The 11231-nt window shown below is 38.1% G+C and overlaps 2 protein-coding genes across 2 annotated transcripts; one reads left to right on the top strand and one right to left on the bottom strand.

The window, feature by feature from the left end:
- Nucleotides 1-1074: 1074 nt before the first annotated feature.
- On the top strand, nt 1075-5186 carry LOC133313656 (uncharacterized). The gene is made up of 3 exons (XM_061515050.1): nt 1075-1533; nt 1592-2389; nt 2505-5186. Exons 1-3 carry the CDS (start codon nt 1075-1077, stop codon nt 5184-5186), a joined length of 3939 nt encoding a protein of 1312 aa, XP_061371034.1.
- A 659-nt stretch (nt 5187-5845) lies between these two features.
- Nucleotides 5846-8347, bottom strand: LOC133313657 (pathogenesis-related genes transcriptional activator PTI6-like). The gene is made up of 2 exons (XM_061515052.1): nt 8289-8347; nt 5846-7322 (listed from the first exon to the last, which is right to left on the bottom strand). Exons 1-2 carry the CDS (start codon nt 8345-8347, stop codon nt 6149-6151), a joined length of 1233 nt encoding a protein of 410 aa, XP_061371036.1. The 3' UTR covers nt 5846-6148.
- Nucleotides 8348-11231: the final 2884 nt, after the last annotated feature.

Consider the following 11231-nt stretch of genomic DNA (forward strand, 5'->3'; position numbering starts at 1 on the left):
AAGTTAATTGGAAATACAGTTGGCAAAGTGTTGAAAGTAGACAGAACTACTTCCATGGGGGACAGGGGCAAATTTGCTAGATTATGTGTGGACTTAGACCTTGCTAAGCCACTGAGGGGTGAATATATTTTGGAGGATGAAGTGTTTAAAGTCGAATATGAGGGCCTGTACCTTATCTGTATCAGATGTGGAAAATATGGCCATAAAACAGATAAATGCCCAGATTATGTAAAACCAGATGAGCCTACTGCTAACAAGGAATCCAATCAGCCTGAGGCGGCTAACTCTCAATCGACTCAAGGGGGTAGGCCCTTGGATGGTAGTCAAAAAAAAGAAATTCTATAGGAACCAACCTCCAATAAAGGATGAAACTAAAGGTGAAAGATCCTTTGGAGTGGATATCTCTAACAGTAAGAAGCCTCTGCCTGCTCAGTCTACGGGTATCACTATTTTGAAGAATCCAGGGTTGGAAAATGTGATTGAAGTGAAAAAGGGGTCACTCAAAGAAAATAAGAGGAACTCCATATCCTATGCCACTCCCAAGGCCTCCAACTCGAAAGCACCAGCAGGTAAAGCAAGTCCGAGTAATACTGCAACTAAAGCCTCATACAAACCGAGAAAGACAGAGAAGAAAAATGCATTTATTTTCTCCTCTGAAGCCAACCCATCCAGAAATAGTTCCAAGTCGTTAGAGCCCCCTTCATCCAGCAAGGCTACCAGCAAAGGTGACCTTAGATATGTCCCTATCTTACCCTCTGTTCCTGTGGTCAGTAGTGGCAATGATATTGATCCTGGAAACACAGAAGGCGATTTATGCTTAAAAGTATCTGCTGCAAGTATTACAAATACTAATAGCACTTTGCCAACTTGCGATTTATGTGTGGTGGATGATAAACTGTTGGATATGGATACTAATATGGCTAACAACAATCAAGGCATTGAGAGATTGGAGAGCCAAGAGAAAGAAATGGAAGATGAAATGCTTCTGGAGAATACTTTTAGTGAAGTAGCTGGTGATAATATGGTAGAGTGTGACCAGGGACTCGGGGATCCTGGTGACAATTTAGTTATCCAATGAACTGTCTTGTTTGGAATTACAGGGGTGCTGCTAAAAAGTCTTTCAAGACATCCCTCAGAAATTTCATTAAAAAGTACAAGATCAGTTTGGTTGCCATTTTGGAACCTAGGATAAGTGGTGCTATTGCCCAAAAGAAGATAAAGCAATTGGGGTTCAATAATTCTGTGATAGAAGATGCAGTGGGTTTCTCGGGAGGTATCTGGTTGTTATGGAAAGAGGAATTTTGCAATGTAACCATTTTAGAGAAATCGAGCCAAATTATTCATGTCTCATGCTCCATGAATCAGGGGTTAGATTTTTATCTTACTGTGGTTTATGCTAATCTTAGAGAGGAAGTTCGAGAGGAGCTTTGGATGGACCTAACAAGAATTAGTAGCAGTTTAGTAGGTCCCTGGGCTATGATGGGGGACTTTAATGAGATTGCCTCCGTCAAGGAGAAGAAAGGGGGAGCCCCAGTTAATCTTCTCAGGTGCCAGAAGTTCGCTTCTTTCCTTAATGATTGCAATATGTTAGATATGGGCTGTAAAGGAACTAACTTTACCTGGAGGGGGCCCAAGTGGCTTCATCTTGATAGAGTTTTCAAAAGGCTGGACCGTGTGTGCTAATGCTAATTGGAGAACAACCTTTGAAGAGGCTACAGTTAGAAGTCTTCCTCGGTTAAACTCATATCATAACCCTCTTCTGCTCTCCCTTTATCCAAAGAATCAAGACTGGAGAGAAAGACCGTTCAGGTTTCTGGCTAGCTGGCAGGATCATGTTACTTTTCCACATTTTCTCAAGTTTGTGTGGAAGCCGAATCTAAACATCAGGATCAGCTTGAGCAATCTGGTTCCTTCCCTTATATCGTGGAATAAGAGGGTTTTCAGGTGTATCCAATTGAGGAAATACTATCTTCTCAAAAAGATTCAGGATAACCAAAACAACTATGACACTGATAGGGATTACGCTCAAACTGAGTTAGATATAGCCCTCCAATGTGAACTTAATAGGGTCATGGATCACGAGGAAGCTTTATGGTTTCAAAAAGCTAGATGCAATTGGATTGCAAATGGGGATCGTAACACTACCTTTTACCATACTACTATCATTAGGAGAGCCAGAAACAGGATTAGTGAATTAAAGAATGATCAGGGTTACATGGTGAAGGAAGAAAGTGAGTTGATTTTGCTGATTCACTCTTTTTTCAAGAAGTTGTTTTCAGAGGAAGATGACTGCAGACCCTGGTTTAATACTACTCATACCTGGCATGTTTTGGAGGACTCTGAATTGAAGGTCATGCAAGATCCCATAACCGATTCTCAAATCAGAGAGGCATTTTTTTTCTATGAATGGCCTTAAATCTCCTGGGCCAGATGGGTTCCCTGCTCTCTTTTTCCAAAAGAATTGGGAATTATTGAGACTTCAAGTTACTGATTGTGTTAAACAGGTTTGGAATAGACCTGAGATGGTGAAAGAGCTAAATAAAACTCACCTTGTTCTTATTCCAAAGTTGGCTAAACCCGAAAAAATCAACCAATTCAGGCCAATTGCTCTTTGCTCTGTTATCTATAAAGGAATCAGCAAGTTAATTGTGGGAAAGCTGAAACCTTTACTAGACAAGCTAATTTCTCCCCAACAAGTTAGCTTTGTCCCTAACAGACAAATCCAAGACAATATTATCATTGCTCAGGAGATGGTCCATTCAATGAGTAGAATGAAGGGGAAGAGGGGTTTCTTTGCTATAAAGATTGATCTCGAAAAAGCTTATGATTGGATGTCCTGGAAATTTATCCATGAAGTTTTGTCTGAGGCGAACTTCCTAGTATCTCTGGTTAATCTAATCATGCAATGCATCTCCTCCTCTGAGTTGGAAATCTTTTGGAATGGCACTCAAGCTGGTAGTATCTCCCCTAGCAGAGGCTTAAGACAGGGTGATCCATTATCTCCCTATATCTTTGTCCTTTGTATGGAAAAGCTTTCCCATTTGATTACGGACTCCTTGGAGAAGAAGGAGTGGAAGCCAAAGAAAGCTGGGAAAGGTGGGCCTTCCATATCCCATCTCTTATTTGCGGATGACCTGATGTTATTTGGAGAAGCTGATTCTGACCAAATAAGGATTGTGATGAGCTGTCTAAACAAATTTGGCAGCATGTCTGGCCAAAAGGTGAGCCTTAAAAAATCTAGCATATTTTTCTCTAAAAATGTCCCTCAGGATGTTGTGAATGCTATTGTGGAGATTAGTGGTTTTGCTCATACTAAGAATCTGGGAAGATATCTTGGTTATAAAAGGAAGCATGGCCGTGTAAGCAAATTGCACCATGGAGAATTAATGGATAGGGTCAATAACATGCTCCAAGGTTGGGAGAAGCAGTGTTTGTCAATGGCAGGGAGGATTACTTTGGCCAAATCAGTTATTTCAACTATTCCTATGTTCAACATGCAAAGTAGTCTTCTTCCTATGGGAATTTGTGATGAGATTGAAAAATTACAAAGAAAATTCAGATGGGGAGATACTGATAATCAAAGAAAGTATCATGCGATTGGCTGGGATTGTCTTAAGTTGGCTAAAGATCAAGGTGGTTTAGGCATCATAGATCTCAGAAAGCAGAATGAAGCTTTTCTCCAAAAGGGTGCCTGGAACATTACTCAATTTCCTTTACAAGCATGGGTTCAAGTTCTTTTTTCTAAATACAGTAGGAAAAAGGATTTGATGAAAGAGGTGAGTTGTAAAACTTATGATTCCCACTTGTGGAAAAGTCTGTGCAGAATTTGGCCAAAAATGCTCAATAACACTGTTTGGCAGATAGGTAATGGGAGAAAGATTAAATTCTGGAAAGATGACTGGGTGGGAAACAGCAGCAATCTCATATCTATCACAGCAGCCCCTCCTACAGATGAAGACTCTGATTTGACAATTAATCATAGCAATTTTTGCTCAGAGGAGGGTTGGAACATGCAATTTCTGCTAAGTCATTTTGATCAAAACACTGTTAATCTGATCTTAGCCATTCCTTATCCAGAAGATGGGGTAGGAGAGGATATAATTGTGTGGAAATATTGGAATCCGAATAGTTCTATTGTTAAAATGGCTTATTGCAGTCAGACAGCTTCAGATTCTGCTCCTACAGACAGCTGCTGGAACCGTGTTTGGAAGTGGAAAGGAAAAGAGAGATTCAAGATACTCTTATGGAAGATGCTACATGGAAGAATGTTGACAAAAGATAGAGTTACTAAATGGAGTGGAGGGTCGAACAACTGCCATTTATGTCCAGATCAAGTGGAGGAGTGCTTACATGTGTTCAGAGACTGTTTTATGGCTAAAAAGGTTTGGCTTTTACCTATGTTTTATCCTCTTCCCCAAGGATTTTTCAATCCTATTTCGTTCAAGGAGTGGTTATGTCTTAATCTAAATATTAATTCATGCTCTGGAAAGGATTGGAGAGATGTTTTCTTTGTAGTTTGCAACTCTCTTTGGATTTGGAGGAACAAAGAGATTCATGAAGAAGGTTACAAGAGACCTGTGGACCCCTCAATTCCTTTAGCTGCCCATATTGAGGAAATCAGATGTAGTTTTGTTCACAGGTCCAGAGAGGTTCTTAGCATACCTGCTCTCATTAAACCCGAGAAGTGGACAGCACCTAATCATGGTTATTTCAAACTGAATGTGGATGGTGCTGTGAATGGGGGACAGGCTGCTTGTGGAGGTCTCATAAGGGGTAGAAATGGTGACTGGATTGATGGGTTTTCGATTTTCTTAGGTTCATGTTCCCCCTTAATGGCTGAATTATGGGCTGTATATCATGGCCTTGTATTTGCATGGAACCACAATTGGAAACAGATAACTTTGGAATCAGATTCCTCTCAAGCCTTAAGCCTACTTACCCTTAGGGGTAATGACACTCGAAAACTACCTTTAGTAGCTAAGATTCGAGTATTTCTGCAAAAGGAATGGAATGTTCAGCTAAATGGTATCTCAAGGAAGGCTAATATGTGTGTAGATTGGATTGCGAAAAAAGCTTTGGATGATCATCCCCTTGGTCTCTCCCCAATCTCTTCTCCTCGTTGTGCCCTCCTCAACCTGCTAGCTGCTGATATTCTGGATCCTGGGTTGGATACCGCTGCAAACTAGGAACCTGTGGTTTGTCCACTGGTTTTTAGTTTTTAGAGTTTTTTTTAGTTTCTTTCTGTTGCTTTGTATTTCTGTCTGTATCGTTTTCTGTCTTCTGTTGTTGGGGTGTTTTAGCCCCTGTTGAATACCAAAATATATATATATATATATATATATATATATATATATATATATATTTCTTTTTCCTTTTCTATTTTGTTTGTAAATCAAAATTTTCATCTTCAAAAAATGTATTTTCAGATATTGTTGTATGGGTAGACAAACCAATACGGTAAACCTTTGGGGTGATAAAAGAAGAAAATCAAGGCTACTTCCTCAAAGTACCTATTCCAATCGGTTTATTGTTTCGCAATTAATCCAATTCAAGGCAGGTTTAAAATTAAAGTTTTAAACTCCCAATAATAATACTGAAAAAATTCAAACACGTACTCCCATCCACCTGCTTAGCTCATATACGCCATTTTGAAACTCACTCATCAGAATCTTATTGTTGCAGCAGCAGCGGCCGCAACGTGGCCTTTCCCTTTTCAGTCATCTTTTTACAATAACTCATCAATCTTTATTCTTTAGGCAACACGAAAATTTCTTCAAATATTACCAAATTATATATATAATATAAAATTACAATAGTCGTTCATGCTCTGATAGCATTTTCCCTCCCTATGGCTATGAGTCTTCTCGCTCACTAACTTGCTTTACTTCTATTTCTTTTTTCAATATTTTTTCCATAATAATAACAAATTAATTTCTGAGAAATAATCTCTTGCCACGAAACAAAGAATCGCCGCTTCAGTGCTAAGATGGGATTGTACCGTACCACTACAATAATTCTACACTCTTTCACCAAGCACAACAAAACTTCAGCGAGGGCACTTTCAGAATTTCACACGTAGCATAACACAGCAATTACCAAACTTTCCCCGACTTTTTCAGTGAAAAAATCAAATAGGTCCCTAAGAATTTTAGTAGGACCACGTCATGAACTCGTCGAGATCAAACTCGCCGAACACCTCCTCCTTCTCAAACCGCTGATGACACGTCATCATTTCGTCCCCGTCCGGCAGACTTAACGGCACGTCGAAGTTGAACCCGAACGCGTCCACGTCGTCGCCGAAACGGAAACCGTCGAACGGCGTCAAATCGCCGTCGTACGCCAAGACGGACGTCGGCGACGCGACAGCATCGGAGTACGGAGCGCCGACGTCTATGATATTGCTGTCGACGGCGACCGTCGGTGTCGGTGTCGCTGCCTCGCCCTCCATCGGATTCCTTGGGAAGTTTGTAACGGCGTTTGGGCCCTTGAGCTTCACCGCCGCCTTGTCGTACTCGAGGGCGGCCTCCTCCGCCGTATTGAAGGTACCGAGCCAGAGCCGTTTCCGACGGATAGGGTCACGGATCTCGGCTGCCCACCTGCCCCAGGGCCGCTGCCGGACGCCACGGAACTTGTGGCGGTGCAAGGCGAAGGTGGAGGGTGCCGGTTTCTTGGGTTTCTTGCGCTTGGCCGGGTCATGGTCCGAGGAAGAAGAGGAGGAAGGAGGAGGAGGCGAATCTGAGAAAGGTAGGTGCATTTTGATCTGGATGATTTCCCTCTTCACTCTTGGTGACCTCGTTGGCTTGTTTTGTCGCTCTTCGTCGCTGGAATCAGTTGCGTCTAGGTCGGTGAGTATGATCCGAACGAGCTTCGTTTGGGTTTTCCTCCTGGCTTTGCATGGTGGGTCGCCCTCAAAAAGGGAAGTTGGGGTCCCAAGCTTCATTGTTGACTGAACGGATCGCTTGCCTAAAGTAAACAAACAGAGAAGGAGGAAGGGTTGTGTGTGTGTGTGTGTCTCAAGGTTGTTTGAGTGAAGGGAGGGAGGTAATGTAAAGGGACAAGAGGTAAGGTTTTGCAGTGTTTGAGTGCACGAAAGAGTGGGAAAGGAACAAGGCGGCTTTAAAGCGTAAGAATTTTGAGGTGATGAAAGAAATATGAGGAGATCAAGATGCTTGGTGGGTAGAAATAGAATGTTGAGGACTTGAGGTGGGAAAAGTAGATGTAGATCAAGTGGACTAGTAAATATCCTGGAGGAACTAAGATGTTTGGAAACTTTGCTGGTGATGATATGGTTAGAACCAAAAGAAATAACTTTTGCTTTTCGTCTAGATATATATTCCAAGAGAGAGAGAGAAGAGAATATGGCCAACCTTGGATGCGCTTAAAATCTCACCTGACTTTTGCACACCCACATACAGAGGGAGTATGAGTGAAGAGAGGGCAAGAGAAGAGGTGAATGTTATAGAGAGACGGTGAAGAAAACGAGATCGATCAAAGTGGTAAGGTTAAAGGCGGCTATTTATAGTGCACGGGGTATGTCCTCATTGGACGATTTAGAAAAATATTTCTCTCGTGAGTGGAGGGAAATGGGAAATGGGAAATGGAGTGAGAGTGAGTGGAAGTTTGTGACTCTGTGGTGCGTCATTGTCGGGAGTAGAAAATTCTGGCTTCCAGGTTCCAGCTGGCACCGTTGACGTGTCCCAACTCAAGTTTCCTTCCTCCTCTGATGTCCGTTTCTCTCAACTATAATTCCACTCTTGGATGAGCATTCCACTCATATGATAATATTCCTACTTCCTTCTTATCTCATTCACCAAATCACAATCACAATCACCTCTTTCGCTTTTACTCGCCTAAATTCATAAACTATAATTTTCTTTTGTTCTTTTAATTTGAGAGCCATATCTTCAGAAAGGCTCTTGTGAACTTTATTACTTTTATCTTTTTTATTAGCTAATGTATTCATTCCAAATAAGGGGGAAGAGGGAGCCGAGTCAGGCCAGAAAACTGTCCCAACTTTACAAGTTGGTCAAACTAAAACCGCGCAAATCGCAATTGACGAGCTGCAAGTTTGGTAAAGTTCTCTGAAAAGTGCAGTTGTTATTCTCCAAGAATCAATAACGTTGAAATCGGGCAATTGGTGTGCCTTTCTAGTTTTCACCAAAGCGTTCCAAAAACCAAGAACCGTGACGAAAAAAATAAATCAAAACAAAGGAGAAGACTGAAGAGTAGCGACTGGAGTCTAGAAGTAACGACACTGTTTATGCCCGTAACTAATCTCCTTTCAGTACAACTTTCTGCAACGTTTGTCCACTGGGGGTTCACGACATGGCTCGTCATGACCCTGCATTTGCCCGTAACTACTTCAGTACAATTTTCTGCACCGTTGGTCCACTAGGGGGCTCACGACATTGCTCAGCTGGAGCCTGCAGGTCTTCCTTTTCACCAACATAAAGTTTAAATATCAATTATGCTCGGATTTGATTCCAATACGAAGTGTTAACTCTCCTGGCCGAGATTTGGTATTAAAAGATTAAATTTATATTTAAACGTATAAGCCTTATCAAGTTTGACTTATTTGTAAAAAAAAATAAAAGTCTTATTTAACTTATTAGGTTATATAAAAAAAATAAAACAATAAAAATATATCCAAATAAAATATACAATCAACAGTAATTATATAAATATTCATAATTTTTTTTTCCAACAGAATAATATAAAATAAAATCATTCAAAATTTTTTGTTTAATCAATAAAAAAATGAAATAGATGGAAGAGAGAGAGGACTATTATAAGTAATATAAAATAAAAATTAATATACTAGGTTAGTATAAGAGACTCTAAGGTCGAGCTTTTAAATTAGAGTTTCAGACCTTTTTATTAAACGAATTTTTATACAAATATAAATACGGTTCCAACAATAATTTTAAACATGTAAACTTATTTTAACTAACCGAGTCAAAGGCACCTAAAAAGTCAGTGATTTGTTTACCACTGCTAATTCCAACAACAAAACCAAAATAGAGTATAAGCCTAAAAACCGTGTTTTCTTTTTTAACCTGAAGGATCGGTGCAGGGTTATGATGATATACTAACTTTAAAAACAAGTCCTTGGTTGCAAGTACTAATAAGTGAGAAATTTATTGTGGAATACCTGATCAAACATATATACAATGGATTTTAAGTTTATTTCTTTTCCTTTTATTCTCTTTAAGAAAATTTGTTTGTATAAGCAGATTTTCTAATAATAAAGATGTTGTGTAGAGATTGAATATAATATGGATATTATCAACTAAAATCATCCTAAACGAACATTTATACTTCTTCCAAGGCAAAATGTTCTTTTTCGGAGGTGTTCCATCAAAGAAAAAGAAAATGTTTTCTTAGTGTCCGATAGTATTTTAAAACATCTTATACATACATGTTCTGAACTAATTTTATAAGATTATTTAAACAATAAAAGGTGTTCCATAAGTGCTTATTGTAATAAATAAGTTGAAAATAAACTCTTTCAAATAGGACTTCAAATCTCATATGATTCTTCAGTGACTTGAAATTTTTTCATGTTGGTGTAGTGTGGGGAAATTTGAATTTTAAATTGTGAGCATCACAGCAATGGAGTTCTTTCTAGCATATAGGTAATTTATATGAATTTGTGAGAGGATAATTGATTTTTCATGTTATTGGATAAAAAATATGTCTAAGATGGGATCCATTGAAAAAGAAGAATGAGAAAAAATTAAAGTGGGATCCATACCTTATTTTATAGGGATTTATACTTTTTATATAATATAAGAAGAGATTTTTCATGCTAAATTTATATTGTTTTGTGTGCTAATTTTTTAAATTACTTTTTTTCAGTAAGACTCATATGAGTATGTGTATGTCTCAAAAATTCTTTTTTTATATTGCCCCTATTTTATATCAACAGGAGATAATTTTTTAGAAGATACATTTTTTATCCGGCAGGAAAAATCAATTACTTTTCAAAGTATTTCTGGAAGAGACACATTCGACAACAGTTATGTGTGTTTGTAAATAAATTTGTTTCCCTAATATTTCTAGAAGATTATTATTATTTAGAGTATAGATGAATTAAAAAGGAAGGAAACCTTAAAATCTAAACATCCTATGATGAGTATAGATATTGGAGGGAAAATGTTTAATATGGCTTTCGGCTTGAGGAAGAAGCAAAGGCAAAATAAGCCTGCTATATAGTCAAACACGTGTACAATCATCTATGCTGGCAGAGGCAAAACGTGGCACGGGAGTGACCCCGCTCTTTGCGGAAAAATTTATTATCCTCCTGTTTCATTATTTATTCAGTGGTCTTTTGTTATAGATAGAAATTTTTCTATCACTTTTTTTTTTTTTTTTTACTTTTTCCTAGTCAAACACCCTACTACCGCTTCACCAAATACTCATCGCTCTTCGCTGAGTTTGCTTGTCAATCAAGTGACCAGTCATTTTTATAGATATACATTAATAAAAATTAAATTTAAATATAAATTACTCAAATATTTTATTATTAGATCAATTCAAATGATTTATATTGGTGTTGATATTATAGAAATTGAATAGATAATCTAATATAAATTTTCTAAATCAAAATTAGAGAAAGGTTATACTTACAACTTTTTTTTTACAACCTCTTACAATCATATCTTAACACCTTTAATTTCCGTCAATCAACGGTTATGATTTTCGTAAATTAAAACCTTGCAAATTCTTTGCAAAATTTTCTTTAAGAATGTCACCATAACCTATGTCAGAGGCATCAGTTTCAACAATTTTGAACTGATTTTCAATATTCTTAAAAGAAATTTCTTCTTTAAGGAAATTGATTTATTTTTGTTCAACGGTTATTATTTATTGTGAATTAATAATTAATTAATGAGTTTAATTTACGAAAATCATAACCGTTGATTGACGGAAATCAACGGTGTTAAAATATGGTTATAAGAAATTGTAAAAAAAGAAAATTGTAAATATAACCTTCCTCTCAAAGTTAACGAGTGACTTTTGATTAGTCATTTTGTTAACTTTTCCTGTTACCTCCAACGATCTTGTTTTGTTTTAACCACTGACTTCAATTATAGCAACTTGCCATGACCTCACCGCAAACGTGTCAATGCTAGTGCTTTCCAGCATGCCTTCTTCAGGCCTAGGGAAATTTTTTTAATATTATGAATTTACTGTACTTAGTACACCCATTTATTAAAATGGATAAAAAA

Source organism: Gastrolobium bilobum, unplaced genomic scaffold, assembly GCF_033153095.1.
Source record: "Gastrolobium bilobum isolate Gb01-03AN ecotype WA unplaced genomic scaffold, APGP_CSIRO_Gbil_v1 utg3001, whole genome shotgun sequence".
NCBI classification, from domain to species: Eukaryota; Viridiplantae; Streptophyta; class Magnoliopsida; order Fabales; family Fabaceae; genus Gastrolobium; species Gastrolobium bilobum.